General features: G+C 46.6%; 1 protein-coding gene across 6 annotated transcripts in view; it reads left to right on the forward strand.

Annotated features, from left to right (window-relative positions):
- Positions 1 to 16319, forward strand: part of Nedd4 (E3 ubiquitin-protein ligase Nedd4) — a 42174-nt gene that overhangs the window by 6352 nt on the left and 19503 nt on the right. For 2 of the 6 annotated variants that reach the window (XM_077700777.1, XM_077700778.1), the window contains exons 3-9: positions 298 to 385; positions 1151 to 1189; positions 1298 to 1351; positions 1525 to 1706; positions 11894 to 11993; positions 13655 to 13854; positions 15536 to 15680. In XM_077700777.1, the coding sequence (XP_077556903.1) occupies positions 298 to 385; positions 1151 to 1189; positions 1298 to 1351; positions 1525 to 1706; positions 11894 to 11993; positions 13655 to 13854; positions 15536 to 15680 (808 nt within the window). The remainder of the gene's footprint in view (positions 1 to 297; positions 386 to 1150; positions 1190 to 1297; positions 1352 to 1524; positions 1707 to 11893; positions 11994 to 13654; positions 13855 to 15535; positions 15681 to 16319) is intronic. The other 4 variants (XM_077700780.1, XM_077700779.1, XM_077700781.1 and 1 more) reach the window with 4 other exon arrangements.

A 16319-nucleotide genomic window follows, 5' to 3' on the forward strand; every position in this document is an offset into this window, starting at 1 on the left:
AACCATGCACTCCAGCAGGCAAAACAAACAGAAATGGGAGATAAAAGTGGACTGCACCATTTCTTTTTGTTATTTCTGCCAGCATTGTAGGTCAGAAACTGCATTTGGAGGCACTTCTCAACCCCTGATAAAGTAGCAACTGGAGGAGAGAGGCAAAAGAAAAAAAAAAGCACTTGGCGCGACAGCTGCTGGGTCAGCATTAGTTGTAAGAGGCAGTCTCAGGCTGCTAAAAATGCCTGGCTATTTCCAGGGTGTGTATATTACGCTTCGTGATGGTTCTCGCTTGCACTTTTTCAGTGACCCTTATGTACGGATTGACCTTGTCAAAGCAAATGGCGATGGATACACTGTCTTGGATTCGCTTTATACAAAAACCAAGAAGAAAGTAAGTCATCGTTGGAATGTAATGCATGCCTGTTTGTCCCCTGTGCATTAGTGGCATGATTCTTCCCAGAAGGCCTGCATGTGAAGTACCCTTGACTCACTTGCAAAAGGCAAAAGAGAGAAACAGGTTGTCAGTCATATCTGTTGCCAAGTGCCAAGCACAGACACACTAGCAGGTGTGCTCAGGACACAAAAAGACATGAATGCTCTGCTTAAATGCTTGAAGTGTTCAATTGTTCAAGGGAGATAGCCTGCAAACATGCTGCCAATTTTTAAAGGGACACTGAAGTGATTTGTAAACATTGCGGGATTACTAGCGCAAATTGTAGTCTGGAGTCTAGGCCATGTTTCGACTCTTGCTGCATTTCCTTTATTCTGTAACAAAATCAATTCAAATCAAATTTGCGCATGGTAGTTTTTCTTCTTTCGGGCTTTATAAAATAAATACTGCCTTATCGACCGGATTAATGATGAAAGGTTGTTTATTTGAGCCAGTCTACGAAGTGCAAGCAAAAACAGGAGCTTGACAAATTCACCTCAGTGTCACTCACAAGTAATGCATAGTTACCTACATTTTTACACCAGAGGCTGCACTGGAGGAGGGGAGCTAGCAATTGCATTGAAAACATGCTAGGTGCGAGAACGTGCCATAGTGCCTATTGAGTATATTTCATTAGTGCCAGTTGTGTGTGGCTGTGGTTTGTAAGGCTTGAGCAGGCATCATCAGTCTCAGCATTGACACTGCCTTCTTTGTGTGCATTCGTAGACGCTGCACCCCAAATGGGACGAGGAGTTTGTGATCAAGGTAATTCTCTGGTGTTTTCCAATGCCTGTGCATGGTTTTTGCTCTGCAACTGCTACGAGCACAATGTGGTAGCAAGCACTTTGAGCTTCAGTCCTGCTCTTCTTCTAGGTTGACCCTCAGGAGCACAAGATAGTCATGGAAGTCTTTGATGAGAACAGGCTGGTAAGCTGGACACCCAGTTGGTGTTGTGACTGCTCGCTCTGTGGTGGTGATGTGATGCTTGCGTGTCTCGTGGGTACAGGGGGGGTTTGGGGGGTCCCGCTAGCCCCCCCGCCCCCTTTTCAAGAGCAGTGCTTGGACGGTGGTGCAGCGAGTGCGTTTTGGATCCTCCACAGTCTTTGTGGCGAGGGGTGCGCTCTCCCCCTCCGAGTGCCGCTGTGACAGTGTCTGGCGTGCGTACGATGCCACAGACTCGAGACGACTTCCTGGGTCTGGTGGAGCTGCCCCTGGCTGCCATCCCAGTCGAGCGACCGGGCCGACACATCCCCCACAAATACTACCTGCTCAGGCCGCGCAGGTGAGAAGGACACTCCCCGTGACCCCGGGGGCTTCACCTGGTGGCCGCGTAGCCTGCTAAAGGCTGCCACACTAGAAAGCGGAAACGGGAGACGCGAATGCCAGAAACGCAGCCACAACTTCCAGCTTATCTTACTCCGTGCACGTAGGTTTGAGCTGCACATGCCTCGTGAAGCCACCTGGCTTGTCCACCCGACTTTTATGTTCAGTTGGGTGTTGTTAAAACAGAGACCAGTCGAAGGTGGGCACCGTATTCTTTTGCGGTTTCTTTATCGCGTCTGCATTCCCCCACACTCTTTCTCTGAAGCAACCTTGTCTTTTACAAAATGTGCTGAAGTAGACGAGCAGTGGTTCAAGAGGGCCGACAACTGAGAGCTCTCAACCGTATGTTTGCTAGTTTATAGGGAAGTTGGCATTCTGTATAGTCTGGAACTTGTAAAGAGCTTGCAATTGAACTACATCAAATTTTTGGCACTGAAAGCACAAGCAATTGAAAGCTGGCGATACTCAGCGCCTAAACTTGTTAATACAACTGTAGGCACGTAGTGTGACCTAAAAACATCTTAGTGGTTCAAATTCAAGTACAACTTTTTTTACTGATTCTTATGGTTTTTCTTCTTTTCATTTCAAATGTTTTCCAACCAAAAATCTTTTAATTTCTGGTGTATTTGCATTGAGGCACAGACAGCACTAGCTACACCTACACCTACAGGTGTTCAATGTTTTTCTGAACACACTGCTTTAGCAGGTATGTTTTTCACAGAAAGATTGCGTTGTGTGGCATATTTATTTAACACAGCCATCGGTGATGGCACTTACCGCGTAATTTACGAGAGGAACGCAGGCTGGCACGGCTCAGTACCACTGTGAAATTTGTGAGTGTTATGGGGACAGGCTCAAGAGTAAAGCGTTGCATGCTAAAACGTCGCAAGTGTGCTACAGTCGACTCCCGTTAATACGGAGTCTCCATTGGGACGGCAAAACACTTGGAATTAGCTGAATTTCCAATTAAACAGAAAGTGCGAGAACAGCAGTGTTATTAGTCCGTAGCATGGCTCCCTTTTTGATCCCGTTCAGTATCTCGACTTTTGTCGCCAGGCCGAGCGTACGACACGGGTTGCCATGACACTTGAGACTTATCGCTATTATCACTAGAATCGAAGCCTGAAGCGTCCACCACACACAAACTGCTCACATGGCACTGTGCACAACAAAGAAGGTTGAGGGCCTCAAAACAGAGCACTAGGTTGAGACTTGACATGTCTGCCACTTATCCACTCCTGAGTAGTGATGGCGTCGACATCAGTACAGAACACGGTAGAACATGGCGCTGCTTTTGCACTGGAGAATTTTGAATTTTATCTAGGAATGACGGTAGCCTCAAGGTTTTTATTCGAAACACCTTCCACTTAACCGATATAATTTCCTTTAGTTTAGTTTTAAATTGTTAAGCAATTTGTTCCCTTGAATTAATTGCATGTAAAATTTTCAGGACCTGCACATCGCTTCGCTTGAACCGAAAATTCCAATTAAGGGGATTTCAGATTATTGAGAGCTGACTACTGGTCAGTGTATTAGTTGAGATCATGTTCCAAAATAGCATGTCTTCGTGTTCATGTGCGGACAAGCACGTTTTGTTGGGGTTCAGTGCCATGGTTTTCAAAGCGTTTACTCTGGTGGCTATGCAGCTTACATGACATATTTGGGGATAAAAGAATGCATATATAAATGTTCAAGATGTCAGCAAAACCATTTCGGCATATGGTGTTTGAGGTGATATTCTTTCATTTTCACACTGGACATTTTTCAGTTGTTTGGTCCCTGTCGAGAAAACCTGAGCCGCTCAGGCAGTTGCTATTGTAAATCAACAGTAAAAAGTTAGGCGCAGCAAGAAAAAAAAAAGCAGCCCTTCTTGCTATCCCATAATTCTATTTTTTTTCCATATGGCAATGCAAGAAAACCTTATCATTCCCTCGTAACACTCCACTCTCACAAGCTTAGTGACTAATGTGTTTTAAATATGCAGCAGATTCTCATTACGGTGAACTCGAAGGGACCACGCAAGTTTGTTCGTCTTGTCAGAAGTATGATCTAACAGAAGTGGGATAGGCTTTTGCTAAGTGCCTGGCTTGCTAGACAAGCTCTCCATGCGAGGCAAACACAGAGGGTTGACTCGCTGACTCTGCTGTCGATAGCTGTGGTGGTGGTGGCATTGTAGGCAGTGGTGTGAAGCTGACATGCATGCTCCACTGAAGGATGGCATTGGTCGGGAGTTTCTCTGTTCGCAAATGGGAGGGTCTCTGCCGTCTCATTCCTTTTACATTTTATTTCCTCTTTTTACTTTTTAACTCTTTCGCTACCGCAGAAAATTGACCAATTTTTAGGGGTCCAAGAAAACATTTTTTTTTCTGCTACAAAATTGGTTAGGCACTAATTGCAGGAGCACAAAATGCAGAATATTTAACGGCCTTTCCAATAACACCAGTTTTTTAAAGATTTTCATATATCATAGTTGTGAAAAAAAAATATCAAAATCAAAATTTTTGTGAAGTTGTCGAAAAAAATGATAAAAAAGGAGTTGTGTATATCAAACCACCGGTAGTAGAAAAAAATTACAATATACATTTTGTAGGGAAACATTTCAAAAACACGCCCTAAAAAAAATGTCGACTTGTGCGGAACAGTTTTTCAGATATAAAAAAAAAATGTTAGCACACACGGTGCTCGTGTCATGCGGTGAAGCCCAACCTAATTCAAAATGTGCAATTTCGGGTGGTTCCCTGGAATAAAAATCTGGCGGTTTGACGTTATCAGAGGCACCAATTTGCCCCCACATAACGTAAAAACATCTTGTCAATGGCTGACTTTGCATTTACAGCGAGCACAATATTTGGGACAAACACTTGATGCGGAAAAAAACATGCATGAAGTTGAAAACGGAACGCCGTGGCTGATGCTTGTTGTCGTTCACGGTCAGTTATCTCTCAAAACATAAAGCTGAGCTTTATTATCATCTTCTTACTCGCAATTGTAGCCTTGCTTGCAAAAATGAGGTACGATGACCTAGAATCGTGCCCTGCGATCTTTGGCCGAGTAGCAGTTGTGCGCTGAAAAATATCAGCACAACGAGCCTCCTCTGTTGCAGCGCCACCTAACATTTTTCAAATGAAACAGTACAAAAAAAACAAAAAATGTCGTTTCAAATCGCGCGCCATCAGCCGCAAAGGGTTCGCACAACATCCGACAGATGGCGACGAGTGTACTGGCCAGTAGGAAGACGCAGTGAAACAACCCCCTCGCGAGGGGCACGATCAAATGCAGAGCATTTCCAGGGGCGCATGTAGGGTTGCAACCTTCCCGGTTTTGGACCGGCCCGACCGGTTTTTTAAACAGCGGGCCGGTTGCCGGTCCATATCTAAAACCGGCCGTCATCAGCCGGTTTTTTGGCTTTTGTGCCGTGATTATGTCCATTTTGGCATTTTATAAGCGTCAATTCAACAACTAAGACGATAAATACGTGTCGACAAGCTGCGCAAAGACACGCGAGCAGAGAAAATACGCGGGCGAGCGCGCTGCCTCAGATGGAGGGGGACCTAAGGGAAGAACAAAATAACGAAATTCTACCGCCGCGGTCAGCAATTGCGGTTACTTTTCACTGAAGCACATGCAGAGTGATTAACCAAGCTCTCAATCACTTTCAGTACAAACATTATGTTGATTTCTCTCTAAGAAAACACTACAATAAATGGCACTGCATGTTAAAAAACATGGCGTCTTTTTTCAACACATATCCCCCCCCCCCCCCCCCCCCGGAAGGCCCGTTTTTTTTTTTTTTCGGGGAAAGGTGGTAACCCTAGGCGCATGACGTTAAGCAGTTTGCGTTACGTTAATGTTGTTGCACTTGTGGCAACTGCTGACGAGAGAGCGCTCGTCAGCAGTAATTTGAATGAGTCAACGATATAAGGCGCGTTCGTAGTGTCCCGTTCTGTGTCGGCTTTGTGGCGCAGTGGGTAGAGCACCATGTACATTGTGTTCTGCCCGCAGGGTCGAGGGATCGAAACCTGGCGCCGGATAGTATTTTCTTTTATATAGTGTAGGGGGAGGGGTGCGGACAACGACGGTGCGGACTAGGACGGGACAACGCGGGTGACATCGAGAGTTACTGAAATGCTCTGCATTTAAAACTTATCAGAGACTCCGTCCAAATAGACAGTTCAACTAAGCAGCAACATTAGACACCTGGATATACCCTTGCATGGAAACGAAACTGGAAGGCGAACAGCTGGCAGTGTAAGGCCGGTTTGAAGCGCTGTCCTCAGCTGAACAGATATCTGGCGACTAGGTGTGATCTTTTGACTTGCATCTGAAGTTCTTATCGCAGAAATCGGGTTAGGGTGGGGGGAAATCAGGAGTGGCGTGCTTTGTTTGAGGATCAGTTGCGGACGCTCCAGGCGCCATGGCAGGTAGCCTTGAAGTTGGGTAACTGCGTAGTAACGCTAAATATGAATTTCGCGATGCAGAAACAAGACCGAAACTGTTGTAAACTGTTTGCGAATGGTCCTGGGGTAAGTAGAACTACCACAGTTCTTAGAACAACGTGCGCAAAGGCAATAAAACTGCCTAAAATCATAAAGTAGCTTTGCAACCAGGCACTGCTTGACATGTTCAGCCGATTTCCGGGATTATTACTGTCAGAGCGCGAACCTGACGATTGAAAATCGTTTGCTAGTTCCCCATTCACGCCTTGATAGCAAAAAACAAGCGCTGGTGCAGAGTAATTACGAGTTGCACGCATTCTTCGTTAGTAGCCGTGACGCGTGATAACCATGCCCCTTTTTTACACCCAGGTGATTCAAAAGCGTGTCAAAAATCACGTTTCCGTTGCAAAAATGAAAACAAAACTGATTTTGAAAGGCCATTTTCGGATCCAACTCCGAAAAGCTTTACTTGTTCGAGAAACGCCTGGAACGCTATGAAAAGGCGCTCCCAAAAGTATCGATCAAAGTGGTCGATTTTGATAGGCGCGGTAGCGAAATTAAAGGCGAAGCTTGCTATGCCTCACTGGTGCGTTCATCGTTACACCCAGAATGCCCTGCAGGAAGGCCAGCTTACTTACACAAGTGCCTCACGAAAACAGTGCTTCCGGTGGTCGATATTGAACCTAGGTCCCTCATGTAATGAAGCTGTCGTCTATATAATTGCTCTGTTCCAACACTGCCGAAGAATTTTGGATCTGGGACTTTGACTTTGACTCAGGTTGCATGGGAGAAAGGTTTGCATTTTAACCATCTTTCTCTTTGCCCTCGTGCGGGAATACTCGCCTGAATGCATTCCAGGCCCACCAGAAGCCCATTTTAGTTAAATAAAGTTTGATCTCTCTCTCTCTCTCTCTCTCTCTCTCTCTCTCTCTCTCTCTCTCTCTCTCTCTCTCTCTCTCTCTCTCTCTCTTTTAAGGAATAGGCTTCGATTTTTTTTTATGAGGCCAATGTGTGCGTGACCAACCAGGGCAGTCCTCGCATTTTTATCTTTTTTTCTTTTACTTTGCTACCTGCTCTGCAGGTGAGAGGTGGGGGTGGCGAGGTGGAGGCTTTATTCGCGGATCTTTCTTTCTTGCTTTTCTTGCTCTCTCAATCTGTGCAACAGAGACGCAGATTCAGTCTGTGCTATTGCCACATTTTCTTTTTCTTTTCTTTTTCTTTTCTTTCCCTTTCTCTCTTTCTTACCCTGCCAAGCGTCAGTAATGGTCACTAGTCACTGTGAAAAGTTCGTCTTAACAGGAGAGTACGTGTGGGGTAGTTCGTCTTACATTAAGCCGATTCTTTTTGATGTCTAGAGAACTAAACAAACGTGCGTATGTTGTTCAGAATATCTGAGAATTCAGCTTAACTGAATTTGTCTTAATGGGAGTCTACTGTAAATACTTTCATGTGCAGAGGAAATGAGTGCGAAGATTGGCACATAATGACATGCAAGTTGTACCAATAACCCCTTTTTAAAGTTTGCGTACTGAATAGTTCAGATTAAGGTTTTTGTAACGCAATGAATGAAAATTGATAATCAGTTTATGCTGCAAAAGTGGTGTTATGAAACTTTTTGTCTATTTTGTGTTAATCGAGCACCAAATTGGATAGACAGACCTACTTAATTGGATATTTCATTTACTTGATGTGTTGAGCCAGGCTTGCTCTGTGTATGCTGCAAGCTAGTTTTTATTGGGTACAAAAGAAAACATTGAAGATAAATTTGTGCTTAGCTATGTCGCATGTGCTGAACGTGTAACGATTCTGCTCATGACGCAAAAATTTTGTTTTTTTGTTTGACGTTACTTGACGGCATTTCTGGCCCATTGGTTCAAAATTTGTCTTCCCTTTGTCGGGACAATTGTTTCCTTATAATTGCAGTTAGGCGTCGGTTTTGTTTGTTAAACTGTGTGGACTTAGCTGGTTGGATTAAATTGGCTTACAGTAGGATTTAAGTAGTTACTCTGAATGCTTGAGTCGTTTAACAGCACTTCTTTTTTTCTTTTCTTTTATGTGCGTCCTGTCTTATGTTTTTGTCTTGTGGCGTGCAAGTACCGAGTATGTATAGGTTACCGGCATTGGCTTTCTGATAAAACTGCGAGTACAACAATGCCTAGCAGTGGGCTAACCCACGTGATTCAGGAACGCCTCCTTTTGTGAAGACGAAGATGTGAAAGCAGGAAAGTACGAAAAATACACAATCAGGCAAGAAAGTATGAATGTAGGTTTCAATTGGAAGTGAAAACATTGGCCGTAACCTGTAAGTATATGGTGCTAAGTTAGCCTTGAACGGTAAAAATGAAATTCTTCATGGTGCTCTTTTTTTTATACGATGGTTAACTTGAATGCCATATTTGTGCTGCTCTTCTTCAAAACGTAGCTGTGGGCACAAATTTCTCAGGTGAGAATGAGGTTATTGAAATGCCTTGAAGTACAGCTTATCCCATTTAAGAGCAGTCGTATCGCGTGGAGAGATGCTTGCACAGGCTTCAGAAACACCACCTTGGCTTTTCCCCTTGTGCCTGCTTACTTGTGCCAACACCCTCGGGCAGCTTATAGTTCAATTCTAGGCAACAGCCACAGCTTTTTTTTTAGATTTTAAAAGTTTTCAGGAGTTGGTTTTGGTATTTAAAATCTAAAAATGAAGCTGAAAATATGATGGCGAGCCTATTAAGATGTTTTGTCATACGTATTTAGATTGCTAGGCGAAAGCAAGGTCAAATTGTGAATGTTTTTAACGTAATGCACAAATTCTGCGGGGAATATTTTTCTGCCTGGTTGCTTACTCCTTGCAAACATGCCAATTAGAGAGCTAAGCACCATAGAAAACTGGTTGATTCCTCTGTCGTAGGAATCTGTAAAACATGAAAGTGAAATGTGCAGTGAAATGTGCAGCGAAATCAGCACGATTTGCGGGTCGGTGGCTGTCTGGTGGGCGTGCTTGGTGAGCGACGTCCTGCTGGCAGGTCGCTTCGGAAAAGGTGTAATGGCGTCATTTCCGTGGCGGATATGACTTCAGTGAAATCTTGGTGTATCCGGGCATTAAACACTTTCGTGTTAACATATAAGACCGAAAACGAACAACCCTAAGTATAACGTATTCTTTGGTACTAAAGGCTGCTTTCCTGCAAGAAGACCCTGTGTGCAGGGGTGCACCCTTTACAGGCCGCTTGCTTCGTTGTACTGGTGTTATTTCCGCGATGGATATGACATCAGTGAAATCTTGGTGTATCCAGGCATAAAACAATTTCGTGTTAAAAGATGTTTGAGTTGCAAAATAAAAAAAGAAGAGATGGTTTAGGGGGATTAACAACGGTTAGCACAGCGGAGGTAAACAGCGTTTGTAGTGTTACATGTAAGGAAGTGCACGGAAATATTTGTCATGTATTTACTTGTTAGTGCTGATTGACCATTGCTGGTAGCAGCATTGATGTCGGGTCTCACAGCTTCACGCTGTTTATGAGTGATGTCGTTCCTCAGGTGCCTGCCTGGTGCCGTTGCATTTGGCTCTACTTTTATTGCAGTAACAGTGCACACTTTTTTCCCTTCCTTGCGTATCAGAATTTATCTCCGAAAATAGTCACTTAGCTGGCATCTCATGCTTTTTGAATGGAACTACACCTGTGAGACGTACCGTGCAAGATATGTTTTGAAATATACAAGCAGGATTTTATGGTAGTGTCACAGTTGCCTTACTCGGGTGTGCTGTTAGATGTGGGGGTCGACTCAAGCGAGCAAACAACCCCACTGAATCTACAGGGCACAGGTGATGAAGGGGGTGGCTGTCTGATGTGCGGCTTTCGCCGACCAGAGCGGCAAGAATGAGTCAGAGCCTTGAACGAAAACAGCATGAAGACTTATATTTAGACAGGCAAAACACTGTACAAGCACGAGTACAAGCAACGTAAACGAGAGGAAACTTAGAATGGATACAAATGCAAGAAACAGTTCAAAATTAGACAAATTGATACAATCAGGAGCGTTAACAAATAGATATTACGAAGTAGAGCAGTTAACTAAAAAGAAAACGAACAGTTCAATGCATATGAGATACAGAGTCCCACAATATTCACCGACCGGCTGCACCGCTGTCGGAGGCGATTCAGCTTCCTGTGAAGCATGGCTCGTTGTAGGCCAGGCCGTCCGAGACGATCACGGTGATTTGAGACCCGGGAGTACGTTGGAGTCCTCCAGGGCGCGGGTCGCTGATGGTGTGGTGCACAAACTGGCAGGTGCCGTTGTCACATCACGACGTCCAAGCGTAGCTGGTTTGCTTAGGCGCGGCTTCTCTTTTTATAACTGTGCCGGTGTGGAGAGAGGGCGCAACACACAACTTGCCCGCCGCCGTCAACCGAACAGCTTCCCTCTTTCTCCCTTCTGGATGATTCCAAAAGGGAGAAAGAGGGAAGCTGTTCCCTCGCTTTAGCGCGCTCCCTCGCATCGGCGCGCTTTAGCACTGGCAAGGCCATGCGTGCCCCCTCGAAAGAACTCGAAGCTTCGGTGAAAGTTGAGCAGCGGAGCTTTTATTTTGGTATTTCCTTGCTGGTGAGCCGGCGAGTGGTCGCGTTACCGCCTCTTCGTTCGAGAGAGTTCCAGCATTTTGTCGGGGCGAATAGAACCGAACTGAATGAATCGGACGACTTTAACACGAATTAAGCGCTGTACAATAAAATTAAAAAATTATATGGTACTTTTAGGCGTCGTACGCCCGAGTTTGTGACAGGTAGGCACCATGCCAAATCGAAATAAATTAGTCTCATTGTAATACTGAGTAAAAATTGGAGGGCCAAATCATGCATCAAGCTCTCGATATTTTATAATAAATATGAAAATTTGAGGAAAGTGAAAAATGAGAAATAGTTATTTTGTCATGTTGCATGTCGCTAAATGCAGTGAGTGTCAAGTTACCTTGAATTTCACAAATTAGAGCATATGCATTTGGCAATGTGTCTGCCTGGAAAAGTTTCTTGAAAGTCAGATATTTATGTTTTGCAGGTATCGTGCAGTCGCAACTTCTGAACCTTTGTTCACTTGAAACATTTCAAACGATCAAATTATTGTAGCAGCTGTTGAGGTTTTGTAAAGTTTACGTTGCAGATCTTTTTTTTTTTTCAGTTTATTTTTTAAGCTTTTAAACATTTATACAATTAGGAGAAAAAAAATGGGGGCCCAACTCTTTTAAGCCCCGCCACCACCAATAACAAAATTGTGCACCTTTCTTTGACGTGCGGCTGATTGCATTCATATTGTTTCACATGTATCTTTAGTTCCTATGTTTTATGCACTCCCTGCGGAGAAGTGTTGAGCTGGCTGAGCACGAGGTCGCGGGTTCGATTCCCGGCCGCGGCGGCCGCTTTTCTGATGGAGGCGAAAAGCAAAAACGCCCGTGTGTACGAGATTTCGGCGCACGATAAAGATCCCCAGGTGGTCAAAATTAATCCGGAGCCCTCCACTACGGCGCGCCTCATCGCCTGCGTTGCGTCGGCGCGTCAAACCCCACAATCAATCAATCAGTGTTGAGCTGGCCTAGCTGGTAAAGATCCATGGTGATTACACCACAAAACAATGCTCAAGAGAAGCAAGGGGACGGACGAGTGCTCTTGTCTTGTTTTCTCGCTGTGATCACCACGCCCCACTCCCCCTTGGTGAGATGGGCGGTTCTCTCCAGCAGCGCCAAGTCCCGGGTCAAGGGCCACCTGCAGGTGTACCACGCCTTCCTGCCGGACGGGGAGCTGCAGGACAACATCGGCCAGAGCTCGGCCGACGAGGTGTGCCCAGCTCTCTTTTCTGGGCGAGTAGGGGTGGTGAGAACCAGGGCTACTCAATGTGTACACCACTTGCGAAGCTCTCCATAGCCCCCCATGCATCACAAACCTAGCTGTGGTTGGCCTCCTGATTGGGGGCAGGCATGGGGCAAGTTGACCAGCCTGCCTTCTGGTGACAAAATGTTGGAGTAGTACTCAAGTGCTTGCAGCTGCTGCCGTAAGTCATGGAGGAAAAACCGTGGAAACATCAGTGCACATCACCTAATGTAATGCTTCCTAAATTCAAAAGCATGCTTTGTTTGATTTATTTGAAAGGTTCAGTTCTTGGCCCTCAGCTGTTGTGCCGGCACACTTGGCCCTCAGTTGCAACAAAGCAGGGGCGCTTGCGTGGCCCGGAATCTGGGACAGTTCCACAACTGGTGTGTGTTGATGCACTCTGGGTGGGCTCAAGGTCTGCTTCCTCCTCGTGGAAGGAGGGGCTGCAGCAGCCGTAGAGGAATATTGCGGCCGTAGCAGAGGCTGTGGTAATTGGCTGGTGCCACTGTGTTCACTCTCTCAGTTGGCTGACAATGCCTGCTGTGGCTTTCTCTGCTGCGTAAAGTTTGTGAGGCGGGATACTAGCTGCTGCCCTTGCGCACAGCCATGACATTGTCTGCTATGGGACAGCACAGTCAAAGCATCTGAGAGCAGTGTGGAAATGCTGAGAAAACGTCTCCATTCTGGCCAGTTGTTGATGCTGCTTAGTTATGTACTAGCATGTGGGATAGGCTTGGAGGTGTTTGGTGGGTTGCAGCAGTTACTGCTTCGTTGCAAAAAAGTCTCTACTCTGCAAGTTTTAGTTTGTTTCACACCAAGCCAACTTGGCTCACTCTGAAGTCCATCCGTTTCTGTATTGAATGAGCAGCCCTAGTCCCTCTTTTCTTGTGGTCAGAGCCTTTATTGGCCATTTCATTGTTATCTTCACACTAGCTAAGAGCAGTGTGTGCCTGAGCCAAAGAAGCATTGCCCATGGCCCACCTCAATAACTGGGAAAGACAGGTTGGTGCATCTTACATGGGAATATCTTGTACCTTTTGGCAAGAAAGACCGGGTGGCACAAATGCTAGTCACCTCTGCCCTTTGTTTTCTCATGCCACTGTGTACTTGAAGGCAAGCTCACAGTGCAGATGCAAGACAAAGCCAGCATGTGCTTTGTTTGCTTTGATGGGTTTTTGTGTGTGTGTGTGTGTCTGTCCCAAATAAGGGCGTAAGCCTGGATGCATGACAAAGAGCAGCCCTACGTGCTGAGGAAAAAAAATTTAGTCATAAAGTGCCTGTAGCAGTACCCAACCCATCTTGAAAATTTTTTGCCTGAGTGTGTAGCGTCCACAGGCACCTTTATTTAGCTCAGGTTTCAAAAATGAGAACTGCCCTTGCAACTATGCAGGCTTGCGTAGTTGGAAGGCTCGTTTTCACATTCCATGCATGTGAGCACTCTTTGCAAGGGCATTAGAAAAATGTGGGGCTTTGTGCTCCACGTGTTCGCCTGGTGTTTTGAGCATTTATTACCTCTTGCTGCCTTCGTGGGAAAGAAAAATCCTGCCCCCCGAGGCACAGTGCAGCTCCTGCTGTCGAGCGTGTGTGGGCACCTGCAGGAGAGTGGGCCTCCTCCTCCTCGTGTGCAGGGCTGGGAGGTGGTGGATGCGGAGGAGCCCCCGCCGTCCTCCCAGGGCGGTGGCGGCAGCAGCCCCCCCGAGTTTGCGGGTGGAGAGGCACCCCCGTCCCCGCTGCCTCCAGGCTGGGAGGAGCGGGAGGACGCCTGCGGGCGCATCTACTACGTCAACCACGTGGCACGCACCACCCAGTGGGAGCGGCCGGTCCAGGGGTGAGTAGGGCCTCCTCCGGGCAGGCTCTGCTTGGTAGTAGACGTCGACCAGGACACACCGAACGGTGGACTTGGTTGACCTTATCTCGTGCTCTGTCACCGTTCTTTGCCATGCGGTTTGACTGTGCTGAAAGACAGCTACAGTGGAACCCTGGTTGTCTGTCTGTCCCCAGGTTTTATGACAACCCGGGTTTTACAACGGACCAGTCGAGTCCCGTCGAAGTCCCCGTAAAAACAATGAATGGAAAACCTCGGTTGTGCGATGCAATTTTATGCCTGGCCCGCGTTTATCCGAGGACCCAGGCTAAACGCGCAACTGACCGGCAGACGAAATGAAAGTGCTGCGGGCCTATTCCGCACTCAGTCGGTTCTCTTCGCCATAGCTTTCTTTTCTCTCCCCTCCAGCAGCCGCCTGCACCTTCGCAGAAATGCTTTCCCCCTCTCCTCGTTGGCGTCTCTTGTTGCACAGCAGTCGGTGGGGCAGCGTGCAGGTGTTCATTTCTCCCACTCCGCAGTGAATTGCGAGCGAGATTACGCCAAAAGGCTTAGGCTTCCACATGTGTCTGTTGTGATTGTGTGCGCCATGAGTTGCACCCGCTGGCAAGAATTGCTTTAGTGGACTGTGGTACAAGGTTTTTTTTTTAGTATAGTGTGATTGGCACCTGCACTTCATTATTATTTTCGCATTTACTTTTTTTAGTGGTTTGGGGTTCCTAGCCCTGCAAGGTGCAAGGAACTAGGTTGTAGTTCACACTCAGTTTCTTGCTCGCGAAGCTGTATTTATAGGCGTAATTGTTGTTTCAATTTTACGACACCCGCATTTTATGATGCTTTTTCACGGTCCCGAGAAAGTTGCATAATCGGAGCTCTACTGTAGTGACATAATAAATGTCCAGTTTGTCGCATCACGCACGCTGCTTTTGCTTCTCCGCATTACGCATGTCCATACATTTTTCTGCCACTGCTTGTAAACGCCTATCATCGATAATGTTTGCATAAAACGGGTGTATGACAATTCTGATGCCTAAGTGAGTTTGAGTAGAGAAGAATATTTGTCGCCCATATGCAAGTGGAGCCGAAATAAATTAACCCACAAATTCCTTTGCGAGCAGCTTAAAATTTCATTGTTTATCCACACACCCGTACCTAAAAGGTGTCACAAAAATTATTTTGGGCATGAGCACTATATGCCCCTCCTACCAGTGTGGGGCTAAACTTCAACACACTCATTCACCATCTCTGGTGTAGCAGTGCTCCGGGCTCGAGGTGAAGTGGCAATCTAGGCGATTGCAAATATTGCAGAATGGAAGGAGAGCTTTATCAGGGTTGGGACAAATGAGGAGCAAACGCGAGTCTCGTAACCTGTGGGACGCTGCCTGAAATGAATGTGCTAGGGAGATCCAACCAGCCATATCCCTATCGTGCACTTGCATCCCTGTCAACAGCGTTGGGCATCAACAGTGCTTTGCAGGCTGGTTAACTTCTTTGTCTCCTTCTAATCTCTCACCGTATGCTACTGTTATTCAGAGCGTTAACTAACTGCACAAACGTGGATCCTTGCACTGCTCTTGTCACGTGGAATCTGGGAGCACGCACAAGCCACGCGCCTGCTCTCTCTTAGTTCCAATAGGGAGAAAAAGACAGCCGGGTGTAACTGTGGCCCTTCTCCCCGTGGCTGCAGCAGTGATGGCCGTGAGGAGGGTGAGGCAGCGCACCAGCGGAACTTGGACCTGGCGCAAGAGTTCCGGCGGAGGGTCCACATCAGTGTCGACGATGCTGCCGACCAGTCGGCTGCTCCGCCCCCCGCTCACTCAGAGGAGCCGCCGGTCTGTGTGCCCCTCTCACCATCTTTCTTCCTTTCGGGAGGATGGAATGGGGCCGGGCTCTTACTTACTTCAGTCACGTGCAGCTCGGTTTGTGACGAGATGATTTCCCCTAACCTCCTTTTCACAAACAGTGGAAGCTGATCAGTACAAATGACTGCCGAGAACCTGCGCGAAATTTTGTGTGGGAGTCATATTGCACTTGTGGTATGTAATAGAACATGCCCACGAGCAGCTTTGTGCCTTTGGTTCAATGCATTAAGGAGCAAATAAGCAAGAGAGGCTAGTAAACGATGCAGGAGTGAAGAAAGTTTTAGGATGTGGCACAAAAATCATTGCAGTAGTTGACAGCAAGCATTTACTAATGAAGAGCAGAAACATAAGGCAGGGACAAGAAGCCCAGATGTGAGTAAACGGATTGAGGAGGATAGCTGGCAGTTCATAGCCTGAGTGAGCCACACCGGGCATGTGTAAGGAGCAAGGAGATGCATAGATGTTTAGGTCGTGCCAATCATCCATATTGGCGGTGAGATGTTTGAGTGGCACCCCCTGGCCCTGACGTCGGCTTAGGGACTCGCGCCACTGTCGTCTGCTACACGCCGCTTGTGAGGGGCAGCAGTGCCTGCGCTATAAGTTGCCCAC

The sequence above is a fragment of the Haemaphysalis longicornis genome, unplaced genomic scaffold (genome assembly GCF_048455015.1).
Source record: "Haemaphysalis longicornis isolate Haplotype H1 unplaced genomic scaffold, Haemaphysalis longicornis Haplotype H1 scaffold_2, whole genome shotgun sequence".
NCBI lineage: Eukaryota > Metazoa > Arthropoda > Arachnida > Ixodida > Ixodidae > Haemaphysalis > Haemaphysalis longicornis.